This window comes from Lontra canadensis, unplaced genomic scaffold (assembly GCF_010015895.1).
Source record: "Lontra canadensis isolate GAN:19392208 unplaced genomic scaffold, GSC_riverotter_1.0 scaffold136, whole genome shotgun sequence".
NCBI classification, from domain to species: domain Eukaryota; kingdom Metazoa; phylum Chordata; class Mammalia; order Carnivora; family Mustelidae; genus Lontra; species Lontra canadensis.
The window spans coordinates 533,230-550,381 of NW_022631130.1; the positions used below are offsets into that span (position 1 = coordinate 533,230).

At 52.0% G+C, this 17,152-nt stretch overlaps 1 protein-coding gene across 5 annotated transcripts in view; it reads left to right on the plus strand.

Moving 5' to 3' along the window:
- Positions 1–17,152, plus strand: part of MYO7B (myosin VIIB) — a 79,600-nt gene that overhangs the window by 55,157 nt on the left and 7,291 nt on the right. For all 5 annotated transcript variants that reach the window (XR_004380909.1, XM_032843206.1, XM_032843207.1 and 2 more), the window contains 11 exons: positions 1,401–1,478; positions 1,633–1,760; positions 6,848–6,974; positions 7,476–7,595; positions 8,475–8,648; positions 9,298–9,525; positions 10,831–10,998; positions 13,942–14,059; positions 14,148–14,274; positions 15,329–15,495; positions 16,405–16,586. Coding sequence is in view for 4 of the 5 variants with exons in the window: in XM_032843206.1 (XP_032699097.1) it covers positions 1,401–1,478; positions 1,633–1,760; positions 6,848–6,974; positions 7,476–7,595; positions 8,475–8,648; positions 9,298–9,525; positions 10,831–10,998; positions 13,942–14,059; positions 14,148–14,274; positions 15,329–15,495; positions 16,405–16,586 (1,617 nt within the window). In the remaining variant the exon portion in view is untranslated. The remainder of the gene's footprint in view (positions 1–1,400; positions 1,479–1,632; positions 1,761–6,847; positions 6,975–7,475; positions 7,596–8,474; positions 8,649–9,297; positions 9,526–10,830; positions 10,999–13,941; positions 14,060–14,147; positions 14,275–15,328; positions 15,496–16,404; positions 16,587–17,152) is intronic.

Here is a 17,152-nt window from a genome sequence, read left to right on the forward strand (position 1 = left end):
ATAACACAGCTCCCCATACATTCAGTGCCTGGGATTCTGCTCAGACACCTGCAGGGTCTTGTGTGCAGACTAAGTGCACAGAAATCCAGGGGAGTCTGCAGCTTGAGATCATGTGGCCAGACCTGGTCCAGGAGTTACACGGGAAGTTGCCCAAGTTAAGCCCTGATCTCTACAAGCATTGGCTTTGCAGAGCATGTTAATTATCTATTGCTGGGTAACAAATCACCCCCCCCAAAATTTAGCAGCTTAAAACAGTACACATGTATTATCTCACACAGTTTCTGAGTGTCAGGAGTAGTTTAGCTGGTTCATCTTAGCTGGTTGTCTGCCATGAGATTGCAGTCAGGCCACAGACAGGACTGCTGTCATTCGAGGCTGGACAGGAGCTCCAGCACCCACTTCCAAGATGGCTTCCTAACACAACTGCTGGTAGGAGGCCTCAGGTCCTTGCCACACGGGCCTGCCCACAGGGCTGCCCCAGTATTCTCACAATAGGACTTTCCCAGCCTAAGAGATCTAAGAGAGGAAACTGCAGTGCCTAATCTCATAAAACACATACTGTGGTGGGTGGGACTACAAGGGGGTGTTAATCACTGGGGGCCACTCAGGAAAGGGACCCTGGGTGGTAGTCTAGCCACTCTGCACCTCTGGACAGTGAGCACAGTGGGAAGCAGGACGGACCTCCCAGGAGTGACATACCAAGTTTTTCTTCCTATGCACATTTATTAAGCACCTTCTGTGTGCCTCCCACAGGAGCAGTGAGCCAAGCCAGCCTTGCCCACCCTCACCTGACAGCTAGTGTGTTTCGCTGCCCATCCCTGTGTAGCAAACCAGTTCTACCCTAACACCCACTGATCCCAACCCAAGCCCAATCCCACACTGAGCTCTAATTTTGGCAGCAACTTCCCATGATTCCCTCAGGACAAGGTGGGACTCCTGATCCTTTGGCAGAGCTCCCACCTTGCATTGGGCAGAGGGTATTCCAAATCCAATCCCAATTCCATGAAATTTTCACTGAGCATGACCATGGCCTAGGGCCATCCTGGACACCTGGGCTCAAACCCGGCCCTACCTTGGAGGGCTTTACTGGCAAGAGGTATGGGCTTTGGAATCAGAATGGTGCTGAGCCCTCCCTGAGGGCCAGTTATGTGAGTAGGTTTGTGTAGCCTCTCACCTCCCCTTGCTTCTGTTTCCTGACCCAGAGGTGAAGAAGAGGGTGGGCATCTGTAAGTGTTGCAAAGCTCAGCCAAGATGTAGAGGACTGCACGCAGTTTTGTAAACTACACCAGGAAATGGCTGGGAAGGTGGATACTAGCTCTGTCTAGGTGACTGTGGGGTCAGCAGCAGCATCTAAGAGCTGGCCTGGCACATCTTCCCTCAGGAACTGTCTCCTTCCACAGAGACCCAGCCGCAAGGACAGAGGGAGCAAGGACATCTCCTCCATGAAGCTAAAACGGTCCTCCAGGATCATAGGCCAGGTGAGTTCAGGGTAATGGGGCCTTAGTCTGCTTCCAGCCCTGCTGTTGGCCTGCCACAGGATCCCAAGCTTTGGATTCCCTCCTTGCGCCTGGTTTCCTCTTTTGCAAATGGGGAGCATCACAGCTCTCCTGACAGCCTCCTTTGGGTTTCAAGGTAACCAGCCAGCTGAATATTGGAGAGGAGGCATTTGAGCCTGATGGCCCCATCTCAGACAGACCCATGTCCAACCTGGAGAAGGTGCACTTCATCGTGGGCTATGCTATCCTGCGGCCCAACCTCAGGTCAGTCCCCATTCCCACCTCACCCCATCTAGAACACCAGACCCCGCATGGCCACAGCCTCCTCCTCTGCCCGCCTTCTAAGACACCCTGTCCTCTCCCTGCTCCCTGGCCTGGGGCCTGCAGCCTAGGTCTGAGTGTCTGAGTGCAATAGATATTATAACCATTAAGGGTTCTCCACTTGCTCTGTGTTAAAACTCACGGGTAAAAGCAAATTTTAGGAGAACAGATTTATCATGGGGTAGTGATTCATTTTATTTTATTTATTTATTTATGTTTAAATATTTTATTTATTCACTTGACAGACAGAGATCACAAGTAGGCGGAGAGGCACCCAGGCGCCCAGTGATTCATATTATTTTATTATTTTTTAAAAGATTTTATTTATTTATTTGACAGACAGAGATCACAAGTAGGCAGAGAGGCAGGCAGAGAGAGAGAGATAGGGGGAAGCAGGCTCCCCGCCGAGCAGAGAGCCCGATTCGGGGCTCTATCCCAGGACCCTGAGATCATGACCTGAGCTGAAGGCAGAGGCTTTAACCCACTGAGCCACCCAGGCGCCCCTGATTCATTTTATAATAGACTTTAATGCAGGGCCCTGTAAATGAATAAATTGCCCATTTATATAATATATATATATATATATATATATATATATATATTGCTCTCTCTATATATATTGCTCTCTCTCTCTCTCTCTATATATATATATATTGCTCTATAAGAATGTCTTTTCATATAAATACGTATACAGCTTTCAGATACAGACTTATATTTTAGGGGGTTATATATTTTGGGTTATTATTTTTTTTACCAAATTTGGGATATTTTGGCCAATAGTTTTTCAGGTACTTTTTCTGTTTTATTCTCTCTCTCTCTCTTTTCTTTTGAATTCCAATTAAACATATGTAAGACTCTTTGATATCATCCCTCAGATCCCTAGGGGTCTGTTCCTTTTTCTTTTCTTTCCTCTTTGTTCTTTAGATTAGATAATTTCTATTGATCTATCTTCAGATTAACTGATATTTCTCTTATATCAGTTTATACTGATACTCTCTTATATCTTATATTTTTCTTACCTGCTGTTATACCCAGGTAAAAATTTTTTTTTTAATTTCAGATGTTATATATTTTTTTAAGTTCTAGAGTTTGCACTTGGTTCTTTACATAGTTTCTGTTTCTCTGCCAAGATTTCCTGTTCATTCATTCACTATAAGCATAGTGCCCTTTGTGTCCTCGAGCAGTGACAATTGTTTTGAAACCTTTTCTGCCAAATCCAATATCTGGGTCATCTTGGGGTCAGTTTCCATTGGCTGCCTTTCCTCTTGGGAATGGTCATATTTTTCTGTTTCCTCACACATCTAGTACTGGACTATTATTCCCTATCATATTACTTTTGGGTTGTATCCTAGACACTGAGGGTGATATGTTTAGAGACTCTGGAATCTGTTATATTCTTTCAAAGAGTGTTGACTTTTGTTTTGGCAGGCAATTAATTTGGCTGGATTCAAACTTTGTCTCCTGTAGTGAGTAGCAGATGGAATCCTTGGTCAGTTATTTTTGTCTTTGCTGGGATTCCTGGAGCCTGCCCTACATATGTGTAGATCAGGGGCCAGCCAGAGATTTAGGAAGATTTTTATGTGCAAAATTGAGAACTCTTCTTCTCTGGTTCTCTTCATTCCAGGATTTCCCTTCTCACTTTCAGCTGCTGGGTTTGGGTACCCCAAACTCTGTCCTCTGGTTGTTCAAGCCAATAACATTATAGGGTTCCTACCTCAGTTTTAGCTGCCTACGTGACACCAACCCAGCAACCATTCTAACTTAGTCCTACTGGTAGTTCTCTCATAGTTAATCCTCACTGGTCACTATACCCTCCAAGATGGCAGGCATGTATAAGCTGTGTCCAAATGTGATAAACTGTGGGTTCTTAAGATACCTCTAGAGGCACTTCCACACCATGCTGTCCTCTAGCTGGGGCTGACAGTCTCAGTGAATCACTGAGACTTGCTCTCAAATCTAGCCCCTAATTAAACATACCACAGCCTCTTAGTGCTGGGATCTTCTGGAATGATGGGCTGCCTGCTTGTGTGGGATCCCATCAAGATGCCTGAGCCCCAACTTCTTCTATGGCATCCTCTTATTCAATAGGAAACCTGTCCATGCTTGCTGCACCAAACATAACTCCCAGCTCCTGTCTGTTCTCTCTCCCATCAGGGGTAGCTTAGAATTCTCCAGAAAGAAGCAGATGCTAGGTTCTTGTTCATGGAGGCCCCCAACTTGTGTCTCTGCAGCATACATAAGTCAAGTACTCTTAAGAACTCTGTCATTGTGCCCCATTCCAGTACCCTGGGGTAGACCAATGGGCTTCTGTGGTTCAGCATGCCTCAGATAAGGAGCAAAATGAATCTCCTCTCTGGCAGACAGCCCCATTTCTAGTAACTGTTTTCCTGGGGTCCCCCCAGCACCTCATCATGTGGAGGGAATAAAGATAGCCCAAAGATCTCTCTACTTCTACACCTTTCAAATTTTTCATCTTCTCTTATGCAGGAGATGGCAGTAGCTAGACTGGTTCTGCCATCTTTGATAAATTCTACAAGAATGTATCTCTTTAGGGTGTTGAGTATTATCATCTGTTTGTCCTTGGCTCTGGCCTCTTAATCAAATTCCAAGACAAGGGCTGCCTGGGTGGCTCAGTGGGTTAAGCCTCTGCCTTCAGCTCAGGTCATGATCTCAGGGTCCTGGGATCGAGTCCCGCATCAGGCTCTCTGCTCGGCAGGGAGCCTGCTTCCTCCTCTCTCTCTCTTTCTCTCTCTCTCTGCTTGCCTCTCTGCCTACTTGTGATCTATCTCTGTCAAATAAATAAAATCTTAAAAAAAAAATTCCAAGACAAAGCAAATGCCCACTCCACATCTAGCCATGCATTCAATAAATTTTTTTTTCAAGTTTTTACTTAAATTCCTTTAGTTAACATACAGTGTAATATTAATTTCAGGGGTAGAGTTTAGCAATTCATCATGTGTATACAACACCAGGTACTCATCACAAGAACTACCCTCTTTAATACCTATCACCCATCTAGCCCTTCCCCCCAACCACCTCCCTTCTACCAACATTCCATTTGTTCTCTCTAGTTAAGAGTCTGTTTTCTGGTTTGCCTTTCTTTTTCTTCTTTTCATCTGTTTTGTTTCTTAAATTCAACATATGAGGGGCACCTGGGTGGCTCAGTAGGTTAAAGCCTCTCCCTTCAGCTCAGGTCATGATCCCAGAGTCCTGGGATCAATCCCCGCATTGGGCTCTCAGCTCAGCCGGGAGCCTGCTTCCTCCTCTCTCTCTCTGCCTGCCTCTCTGCCTACTTCTGATCTGTCTGTCAAATAAATAAATAAATAAATAAATAAATAAATCTTTTTTTAAAAATTCCACATATGAGTAAAATCATATGATATTTGTCTTTGACTAGTTTATTTTGCTCAGCATAGTACTCTCTGGGTCCATTCATGTTGTTACAAATGGCAATAAGCATTTATTACGTACCTGCTCAGGGCCAGGCCTTAGCCTGAGGGTTGAGGATGCAGAGATGAGGGCAACAGGTCTCTGTCCTCTGGAAGCTCACTCTTTAGTTGGGAGCATGGGAGAAGACAGAGCCCCACAATAACTGCTTGTGCTGGGATGGGGGTCCAGTGAGAACACCAAGGACTAGTCATAATACCCTCCTAGGCGGTGGTAGGAAGGAGGAAGTTGTTCACCAGACAAAGGGAGAAGGTGAACAGGGTCACAGAATCCTGAAACAGCCTGTGGCTCTGGAATTCCAAGTGATTTGTCACTGCTGGGGTATGGAGTTTGAATTCAATTCTAGGAGTAGTCAAGGAAAAGTTTTAAGAAAGAGAAGACCATGATCATATCTGAATTCCAGAAAGGTTTCCCTGGCAATGACATGGAAGGACAAAGCCTGGCAATGGGAGGCCAGGAGAGGACTGCTGCAGAGGTCCCAAGAAAGCTGATGAGGGATGGCCCAGGGAGCAGGAGTGGAGAAACAGGGACAGAGAAAATATCCAAGAGACAGATGGTGGGTGGCTGGCTGATGGGAGGAGTTCCAAGGCCTTCTAGACTTCCAATTTGAGTGAAGTGTTTTGCTGGTGATGTCTGTAGTGACTATAGAAAGAGGAGATGGCTAGAGCTGACTATACTGGCCCATGAGAACAGATGGTAAACGTCTCTTCTCAACTCTTTGTTCAATGACATTTTGTTAGTGGCTTGAAATTGGCATTGGTGGGAACATTTACACCATAGAAATTGGCAAGTGCAATAAATCAGAGCCTTTTCCCTAGGAGAGTTTGTTGTTAAACATTTACCATCATCACACCACTGAGTAATTAGGAAAAAGATGATGGCCTCTGGATATGTTGAGGTTGAAGAGGCTAACAGGACCCTTGTATGAGATGATAGAGCTTGGGTCAGCAGGAAGGAACTAGGAAAGCCCCCTCTGCAAGAGAAGGTAGAGAAGAGAGGCTCATGAGCCTGTGCGAATGGGAGCTGGTCAGGAGGGGAGGAGTCAAGGGATTATCCATGGGATTTCCACTCCTCTCTGTAGTTGGAGGGATAGCTGCATTGGGGGTGGGGGAGGGACTGGGTCTCAGGGTGAAGGAGAAGGTTGGAAATGACAGGGAAGTTGGGGAAAGGAGCAGATTTGGTTGGGCAGGTCCACTGGAGGCAGAGCATGACTGGAGACCCCTGGGCACTCCATGCAGACACTCCCCCACAACTGGAGGTCCAGGGTGTTGTGAGCAGGGTGGGTGAGGGAGGGAGCAAAGGCCTGAGGGGTGAGGTAGAAAATGAGGTCCAATGAGAGTGGGTGCACAGAGCCCAGGAAAAACACTGGAGGTGGCACAGTCCTAGGAGATGACAGGGTCCAGGGTGGGCCAGGGATGTTTCAGTGGAGCCCAGCAAAGGCACTTGGAGTTGAGGAGACTGGAGGTCACCATGTGTACATGACCCCACCCGGGGGCACTGAAGGAGCTGTGTGCCTAGGCACCTCTGTCTCCTTACTGGGAGCCAGTCCCCAGCCTGGCCTCCCAGGGGTGTGTGTCTTTCAGGGACGAGATTTACTGCCAGATCTGCAAGCAGCTGTCGGAGAACTTGAAAACAAGCAGCTTGGCCCGGGGCTGGATCCTGCTCAGCCTTTGCTTAGGCTGCTTCCCACCCTCCGAGAGGTTCTTGAAGGTGGGGAGGAACCAGGGCAGGGGCTGAAGGGGGTGGGTTACAGCAAGCATAGCTTGGCTCTGGGCTCTGGAGCAGGTCCAGAAATCCCAGCCCTGCTTCTGCAGGCCAGGGTGGCAGCTGTGCCTTCTAGGCCTCAGTTTTCCTGTCTTTAAAAGAAGACTCTGGACCTGGCTCCTTCCAGCCCCCATTCAGGTCTGGGCTCAGGCCCCAAGACAACTCTTCTGAGGAGAGTAGTGAGGTGGCCAGTGTCTCAACAGACTTTTGCCAACACGGAATATTATTATTTTATTTTTATTTTTTTTCCAGATTTAAAGTGTACAATGTAGTGGTTTTCTATAGTTATATATTGCAAAATTATTACCACAATAAAGTCAGTTAACACATTCATCACCTTGCTTAATTGCCATGAGTATTATGATTTTTAGAATTGGGGCAGGAAGTGGAAAGTGGCCTCCATTCTAAGTGTCTTCCTCCCCACCTCTCCCCTCCTTCGCCCACCAGTATCTGATGAACTTCATTGGTCAAGGGCCGGCTGGCTACGGCCCCTTCTGTGCAGAGCGCCTGAGACGCACCTATGCCAACGGGGTGCGCATGGAGCCCCCCACCTGGCTGGAGCTGCAGGTAGGGGCCAGTACGGTTGGGAGACAAACGGTGTGGGATGCTGCCAGCCCCCATGGCTCCTCCAGCACCTGCCAGCAGGAAGCGTGTGCTCTGGGCCCCTCCACCTCTCTTGGGGCCTTCTGGGCCTGTGATCCATATGGGTCACGCCTGGGCTCAGCCACCCTGTGCATGGCCCAGGCTGCAAAAGTGCCCCCCCCACATCTTTAAGGGCCTACTGGCTAAAGGGAACAATAAATCTTAGCCTTATGGTGGGAATGACTGCTAACTGGGTAAAGTGTTAACCCCCTGAGGACATTTGCTTCTTATTAAGAAGGCAGTGACCATTCCAAAGTGAACATCCTTGGTGTCATTGCTGTTTGTGTCATCTGTGTTCTCAGGAAGGGTCATTCAGACACAGGCAGGGCTGAGGGGACCCACAGCTCCTGGAAGTCACTCACTTCCTGTGCCCCATGGTGCCCTATGCTGGGGCTCACCTCCTGCTGCACCCCTTCCCATTCTCGCTCTGCCACCCAAGTCCAGGCCCCCCTTCTCCCTTTTCTACCTGCTCTGCACCTGGGCCCTGGAGTTGCACGTGAACTTGCCGCAGCTGTGTGGGTGTGCTCAGAGAGAAACAGTAGCTTCCGTGGACCCAGCTTGTCTCTGGGTTCAGGACTTGGAGATTTCCAAGAGCTCTTCTGACCTCCTGTGATTCTGACACACTTAGCCTCACCACAGCTCAGGCCTGCAGTCCACAGACCACCGAAGCCGACTTGGAGAGGCACAAAACTACCAAACACACCGCAGGCAATATTGCCCTCACCCCTACTGGGTCCATCAGCTTGGTCGTGGGTGATGGGTAGGCCTCCAGGACAGAGGGCCTGAGTCTTCATCTGTCCCCAGGCCGTCAAGTCCAAGAAGCACATCCCGATCCATGTCATCTTGGTGACTGGAGAGAGCCTGGCTGTCATGGTTGACTCTGCATCAACATCTCGGGAAGTCTGCCTGCACATTGCCCAAAAGCAGGGCCTCAGCGACTACCTGGGCTTTTCTCTGCAGGTGGCCGTGTATGACAAGGTACCACCAGGTGGCCTGTCCATCTCCCACCTCCCTCATACTCCCAGGCCAACTCGAGCCCTCTTACCAACCTGGCCACTACAGCCCCTGTCAGACACCACACCACACACACACACACACACACACACACACAGGTAACCTGTTCTCCTGCCCGAACCCCCACATACTCAGCCTAGTGGCTGCACCTTGGCCCCAGTGTCACACACAACTTGTAGGTCCCTTGCCACACCTAATCTGCCCACATGTAGACCAGGCACTCACACATCTCGCTAAAAGCCCCCTTGTGCCAGGGAGCTGCAGACTCCTGTGTCCAGATCAGAGGGTCACACTAGCACAGCCCCCGCCCAGACGCTCTTACCCCCATGTCCACAGCCTCCAACCCAGACACGCTTATGCCGGCCAACCCATCCAAGTATCACAATCTCTGCATGCCAGCCTTGGATATCAACCTGCCTCTTTGGGGGAGGGGTCTGCAGGGAAGCATGTTTAGAGTGACAGGCAGGCCATGCCATCATGCGGGGAAAGCCCTCAGTCCCCCGGGGGACCAGCTGAGCACACCATTCCACCCATGCATTCTGAGGGTGGGTGTCCCTGTGGAGCCCAGCACACAGCAGTCACTAACCCCTGCTGCCCCTGACTCTGGCCTCAGTTCTGGTCCCTGGGCAGCGGGCATGACCACGTGATGGATGCAGTTGCCCAGTGCGAGCAGCTGGCCCGGGCAAGGGGCGAGAATGAGCGCCAGGCACCCTGGCGCATCTACTTCCGGAAGGAGTTCTTCACGCCCTGGCATGACTCCCAGGAGGACTCCGTCAGTACCCAGCTCATCTACCACCAAGTGCTGCACGGGGTCTGGTCTGGCGAGTATAGCTTTGAGAAGGTGAGGGGACCCCACTGCCCCCAGAGCCCCAAGATGACCCATCAGAAAACCTGGGGGAGCACCGTGTTCCAGGGCAGGTCAGGGCTGTGGCCATCAGGGAACACCCCACGGAACGGGGTGTGAGGAATGTGGAGAAGGAAGAAGCAGGAGGCAAAGGCCAGGAACATGTTCTCAGAGTGCAGGTCCCTGGCCCCCTCTGCTGGATGTGAAGCTGTACCCTCCCAGTCTGGCCCCCATTTCCTCCTCCCTTGGACTACAAGTTTGCTCAGGCCTCTGGGGTCCAACACTCCAGCAGCAGGCAGGGGAAGCCTCCCATCAGCCCCAGGCCCACTTGGCTTCACCACGGCAGCTGTTCTTGGGGTAGCAGGAAGGTGGCCTTAGAGCCCTAGTGCTCAGGTTCCAGTCCTACCTGTGTCTCTTCCTGGCAATGGGACCTGGGAACATTATGTCACCCTGAGGCTTAGACCCTCTGGAAAGCACAGAGAGGAGCCAGAGTTCTGTGGAAGGTTGCAAGCATCCAGGGAGGGCATCGTGCTCCTGGTCCTCTGAGCAACACTGCACCTGTGTTTGCAGAACTTCCCGGGCCTGAGTCAGGACATGGCTCTCAGGCTTGGAGCAAGCTGCAGCAAGCCTGGAGGCCTGCCTGAAATGGGGCAGTGGGCAAGGGGAGGCAGGAGACGGGCCCCAGAGAGGCAGGCAGCTAGGTATCTCTGCAGGCTTTGGTCTCCCAGAGAAAAGACGGTTGCCCGGCCCCACGGGGCCCCTGGAGCAGGGAGCCCTGCCCCATGCTGGGCCAGGCTGGTGCCTTACACAGGATCCTGCCCAAATGAATCCTTGCAGAAGCTGCACAGGGGTGGCCACTGTCACCCTTGACAAGTGAGTGCTGGGGAAAACAGGATAAAGGCCTCATGTACATTACCCCACTCAGACAGCAATGTTAGGGTTCCACCCAGGCCTCAGAGCTGCTTCCTCCACACTCACTGTCTCCCTGATAGTTGGGAGAGTGGCACGGGGGATCACCACTTGACCTTGGGCAGAAGGCCTGCAGGGCTCAAGCCAAGGCTGCTGGGAAGTTCCAGCCTGCCAGCAGGACAGCAGCCGAGGGGGCCCATTGGGCACACTGTGGTTCCGGGTGTTGGGGAAGGGGCATATCCAGCCTAACAGAGGTGACAGGACAGGTGGCTGCCGCTCATATTCCTGGTTCTTGTCTGAGGGCTGGTCATCTCTACTGTGCTAGGACATGGCAGGGACATCGTTTGGGAGGTGGGCCCCCCTCACCCCCATGTTTGTTCCCGGGTTGCACAGGAGGAAGAGCTGGTACAGCTGCTGGCCCAGCACTGCTACGTGCAGCTCGGCGCCTCGGTGGGGAGCGAGGCTGTCCAGGAACTGCTGCCCAGCTGCATCCCCTCCAAGCTGTACAGGACCAAACCGCCAGAGCGGTGGGCTAGCCTCGTCACTGCTGCCCACACCAAGGTCAGCCTTCACAGAGCCTGGGCACTTGGGCTCTGCGGCCTCCTTTGGGGCAGGGGTTTCCCACTGGGGAATGGGAGACTTTGACTTGCCAGTTAGCGTAGGTCTATCTCTTGAGATTTAAACAGTCTCGTTCAGTCCAGCTCCCTATCACAGGCCCACTCTACTGTGCCTCCTCCCTTCCAGTCGGCATCTCAGGCGAGTTAGGGCAGCTCATCCCCGTGCTCATCTCTACCGCAGCGTCTGTCTGGGCTTCAGCCTTTTGGCAGGAGTGGGAATCCACAGCTGCTAACCGCACACCACGCCTGTGCCCTCAGCACAGGCTCTGCACAGCAGGGATGGCTGCCCATCCTCTGCTCCTGCTTAGTCAGCATGTACCATGTAAACATGGTCCTCCCAGGGGCTCCTGCTTCCACCTCCCCACCAGCACACACCCATGTCCTCAAGAACACCCAGACTAGTGGGGGTTTCCACTGCTCCCTGAACGTCACCCTCAAGGGGATAGCAAAGATGCACCATCTAAGTCACAGTCCCCCTGCCTCCCTTCCCCTGCCACAGGGGCAGCCATCCCCAAACCTGCTGCCCATCAGAGCCTCCTTTCTCCCAGGGTGCTGAGCTCAGCAGCATGGCCTGAGGTTCCGGGCATAGCTCACTGTTCACTGCTGCTGCTACGGCAGGAGAGCTGTGCATGGGGGTTTCCCTTTGGTTAATACCTGCACCCACCTCAGTTATCCCTGTGGCACCATGGACTGAGAAAGGGCAGGACAGGGAGCAGGGAAGAAGTAGCACCGTGCCTACTTGTTAGGGGCTAACAATCCAGTGGCAGGGAGATGAACCCCAGGTGAGTGGTTCAGGCAGCAGGGGCTATCCAAATTCAGAGAAAGGTGGTCAGGATGGCCAACCAACACAGTCTCCATTCTGCCTCACAAGAAGGGGGTGCCCCAAAGGGGCCATGGACAAGGGTTCTGTGCACTTGTGGTTTGGAAAATGCAGCTTTCCATGTCCTGCTCTTAGGGAGTCACAGTGCCTAACTGCTAATGAAAGGTTCTGACAATTCCTGCAGTAGAGAAGCCTGATTGTCTTACCCAACATTTCCCAGATATAGTGACTAACAAAGCTTTGTTCCACAAGATGCTCATTGGCATCTCTTGGAAACAGTTCTTGGTGATTGGATTTTGGGAAAGGAAACCCCACTTGGTCGTTTTGGGTGTTTCTCTCTCCCAGGAGAGACACCATGGGATTTTAGGGCTCATATGAGGGAGGGACCAGAGGCACACGTGAACCCAAATGAACATGGGTAAGAGGGGGCTTTGTAATTTGGGAAGGGAGAGTTGGGGTGAGGGTAAAAGAACTAGGAAATGTTACTCAACCACTTTTTTCCAAAGTGAACATAGTTACACAGATTTTTTTTCATTAAACCACTTAAAACATGTACATTACCAAATACATCAGAACATATAGACAGAGAAAAGTGAAATCACCAATAATCTCGTATCAATGAGATCACTGTTCTTAACATTGTGATATAGAAGACCAAACTTCTTACACAACTGAGATATGACTGGAGAGAGATAAATCATACACCTTCTAAAAAATAAACACAGGATTGTATCATATAGCAACTTCCAGCCTGTTTCTTCACTTAATCACATAGCATGGGACCGTATTTCCATGTCACTAAATACAAATCTTTGTGTTCATTTTTTTCTTTTTTTTCCTCTTTCATTTCTTCCTCTTTTCTTCTTCTTTTTTTTTTAATTTTTTAAAGATTTTATTTATTTATTTATTTGACAGAGATTACAAGTAGGCAGAGAGGCAGGCAGAGAGAGAGGAGGAAGCAGGCTCCCTGCTGAGCAGAGAGCCCGATGTGGGGCTCGATCCCAGAACTCTGAGATCAAGACCTGAGCCGAAGGCAGAGGCTTTAACCCACTGAGCCACCCAGGTGCCCCTCTTCTTCTTTTTTTATGTTCATTTTTAATGGCTGCATAGTACTGCAGTAATGAATTATAATTTACTGCTTCTTATCGATGAACAGTAAGGCCATTCTCCATTTTTCACTATTAATACAACAGGTGAACCCCTTAGTAGATGCCAACTTTTATATGCTCCACAGTATATCTCCAGGATAGATTCCTAGAGAGATTTCAGAGTACAGGAACTTTTCATAGTTCCTGGTACGTGATACCCATTGTCAGATCACCCCTTAGAGAGGAGGCATCACTTAACACTGCAGGATCCTGGCTATGAGTGTTTCCCAACCACTTTTTAAACTGGCAACAAGAGAAATAACATTTTATTCAACAAACAGTAAAAAGAAAGTTCAGTTGGACACTATAGCCAGCTATGGGCCCAGAGCAGTGGAGACGGGGAAGAGGTGGGGAGGTGGAGAAGAAGCCAAGAAAGAGGGAGGAAGGAAAGTCGACTGGGGGCAGGTTGAGATGAAGGTCCCTGAGAGTAGCCCACAGATAGGCAGAAGAACTCCAGAGAAGACAGACCAAGGTACCAAGGACACAGACGCACAGCAAGATAGGCATCCTGCACAGAGCAAGACATAGGCCCATAAGGCACACACGTGTTGGCAGGAGCAGGCCCAAGCCCGCATGGATAAGCCCAACTCATAGCTTTCCATAGCTTTCCATGAGGCAGTGAGTCACAGCCTGATCTACAGCCCTTTGGCCCCCTGATGCTAAAGACGGGGCAAGCCTTCCTCTCCTCTCAAAACCATCCATGAACGGTCCCCCGCCAGGGTGGGTAAAAAAGGCCTGCCCAGCCCCCCAGAGCCTACCCCCTTAGCCCTTGCTGGCACGGACCTCTCTTCAGGTAGAGGCTTCACAGAATGATCCAGCAAATGAGCACCGTGGGCATTGGGCTGTTAGCTTGCTAAGGGGAAGCCGGGGGCTAGTGAGAGATGAGTGATGGAAGTGATCCGCTGTGCCTCCCCCGTAGGCATGGTACACCCAGAAGCAGGCAAAGCCGCTGGCCGTGCAGGAGCAGGTGGTGGATGCTGCCCGCCTGCAGTGGCCACTGCTCTTCTCTCAGCTCTTTGAGGTCACCACACTCTCCGGTAATGGGATCTGCTGGAGGTGAGGGGGTGTAGGCAGGGTCTCCTGTGGGGCCAACCTAAGCTTCACACCTCTGTCTCCCCCGGCCAGGCCCCCGACTGCCCAAGACTCAGCTGATCTTGGCTGTTAACTGGAAGGGGATATACTTCCTGGACCAGAAGGAGAAGATGCTCCTAGAACTCTCTTTCCCAGAGGTCATGAGTCTGATCACCAACAGGTGGGTGTCCCAAGGGAAGATGTCCCAAAGGGAATCTCGCTTTGCACTCAACCTTAGTCCTTGGGGGTTCTGGGAGGAACAGGGAGAGAGGGAGGCATATTGTGCCTGGCCCTTGGTTGGGGTGCAGGGATGAGGATGGACAGGTACGGTGTGATGGTTGCTGAACTTGGCACCCTCCCTCTCTGGCCACCAGGTTGGCACTTCCCCATTAAGTACTACATCTACGCTTGAGGCATCCTTCTCTCAGGTTTCACTTTGAAAGCCAAATCGACCTGGAAGGGGCCATGAAAGCTTGCAACCTTTTGGGTGTGCATTTAGGTACAGTCCCCTTCCCTTCTCGTGGGCGAGAAGTGGTCATGTGGAAAGTGTGGATCATCTGAGAGAAGAAGTAAGGGATGGAGGTTGGGTGTGTGGCAGAGTGGCCTTGCAGGCCAGGCTGGGCCTCAGACACCCCCACCGCCATAGCTCTGCAGGCCTCTTGTCTTCGGAGAGTGCCTCCAAGCCCTTTGGGAAGGCCCAACTGTGCCCTGCCAGAGCCCCCCTTGGTTAAAGCAGACCTCTGGGTGCCATGACATGATAATCATTACCATTGCATGGGTGGGGGGTTGCACAGTGGCCACCATTTCCTCAGGCTGACCATGCTGGGCACTTGTACTCACAGCATGCAGGGGAGTAAACTAAGACAGGAGATAGTTCACCCAAGCTTGCCAAGACCGGTGCCTCCTCTCAACTCCAACATTCTTTGCAATGTCCCTGGGGTGGCCCTGCACACCAGCCACCTCATGACCCACCCAGAGCTGAGCCCACACCCTGGGGCTCGGCACGACCCACTGCCTTTGAAGCCCAAGGAACCCTGAGCTCTGGCTGTCATTTGCCCGCCATACAGAGTAGTGCCTGGGAGGTGGGCTGACCTAAGCTCAGACCTTGGCCCTACCAGTGCCCATAGTCAAGTCATCTGTAACTCAGGAGGACCACCCCTTCTGAGGCTGTCAAGGGGCTGGAACAGGGAGGGCGGGAGAGGGCATTGGTCACAGAGCGTCTTTTGTCCCCTCAGGGAGGCCCAGGGTGGGCAGAGGCTGGTACTCTCCACGCTGCACGCAGAGGAGTACGAATTCATGTCACCCAGCAGTGTGGCCATCACCGAGCTGGTAGCCATGTTTCTGGAGGGCTTGAAGGAGAGGTCTGTGTTCGCCATGGCCCTGCAGGACAGGAAAGCCACAGGTGCCCAGCCAGGCGGGGAGGGGCAGATTGTGTGGTCAGTGGGAGGTTGGCTGGCTCATCCCCATGTCTCAGTGGCCATGTAGCAGGACTCCAGGAGGGACCTGAGCAGAGAGAGGGAAAGAGGGCCATGAAGCACCATGGGGGGCAGCTTTGGGCAAAGCCTTCCCTTCTACAAAATGAGGGGTTAAAGAAGATGGTCTCAAAGCCCCCAAGGTGAAGCTAGTTGAGGAAGCTCAGGGGCACCCCTCCCTCCCCCTGCAGAGAATAGCCAGGCCACCGGCCTGAGCTTTGAATGCCGTCCCCACAGCCACCCCGTCTCCCATTTACAGACAAGGAACCGGGATCCTAAGAAGGGGAGCTGCTTGTCTAGGGTCACACAGCTCAGGGGTGGGGGACCGCTGGGGCAGTCTAGCTGCTGGCCACACCGTCCCTGCAGCTCAGCACTCCAGCATGAGCTGAGCACTCCTGGGCATTAGGCAGTGTAGTTACTGCAGGGGCCTGGGGGCGGGGGGCGCTCACAGGGACAGAGAGGAGAGGCTATGTGTGCGGTCTTAGAGCAGGAAGAAATGTCATCCCTGTTGCCCATTCCACCCCCCAAACTGCCCAAGAGGGAGCGATTATTGTCTACTCACAGAGGAGGATACAGGCTCAGGAGGCCTCACAGCACAGACGGCAGATCCCCTGAGCCTCAGCCTGCAGCCATAGCTCCCCAGCCCTGCCTACAGGGGCTGTGTGCCTGGGAATCCAGCCACCACTCAGCCTTGCTGTGGCCTTGGGCCCACCACTCTGTCTCTTGCTTTCCTCACCTGCCAAAAGAGCCAAACCACAGTACTAGCACAGTCTCTGGCCTTTGCCCAGCCCTTGATAAATGGTGGCTTTTCTGCCCCTGTGTGTGATTTGGAATTGCAGATGACACCACCCTCCTGCCCTTCAAGAAGGGGGACCTGCTGATCCTGACAAAGAAGCAGGGGCTGTTGGCTTCAGAGAACTGGACCTTGGGCCAGAACAACAGGACGGGCAAGACGGGGCTGGTGCCCACGGCCTGCCTCTATGCCATCCCAGTGGTCACCAAGCCCTCAGCACAGCTGCTGGTAACACACGTTTGTCTGTCCTCAGCCCGGGTGCCCATGGGCACAGGAGGAAACAGCCCAGCTGCTAGCTCAGGGGCCCATGCGCCACCTTGCAGAGAGCCAGGAGGCACGCCCTGCTGGCACTGTCATCCCTCTGGGGTGACCACGAAGCTGGCACAGTGTCTGTACCCAGCCTTGCCCAGTGCTTATAGATGCTCCCACCCCAGCACATCCTGGAAACAAACCTGTCCTTCCCTGCTGTCAGCCTCATTTAAACCTGACCCAAGGGGGCCCAGGTCTCCACCCACCCTGGCCCCCAAAACCAGCCCCACAGAGAGGCAGGACAGACAGGCATTCTAGGATTCCCATACTGAGTGCCAGCTGTGTGCCCTGTGCAGGACAGCACTGAGCACAACAGCCACTCACCCCTCAAGGAGCATGTGGCACATTGCCTATCACAGAGTGTCACCAAGAGGAAGCAGTGGTCATTCTAGGAGCCAATGATAGGCTAGGGGCGTGCACTGTCCAGAAAGCATCCCTGAGGAAGCGACATTGTACTGGGGCCTGAGGGAGGTAGGGAACGAAGC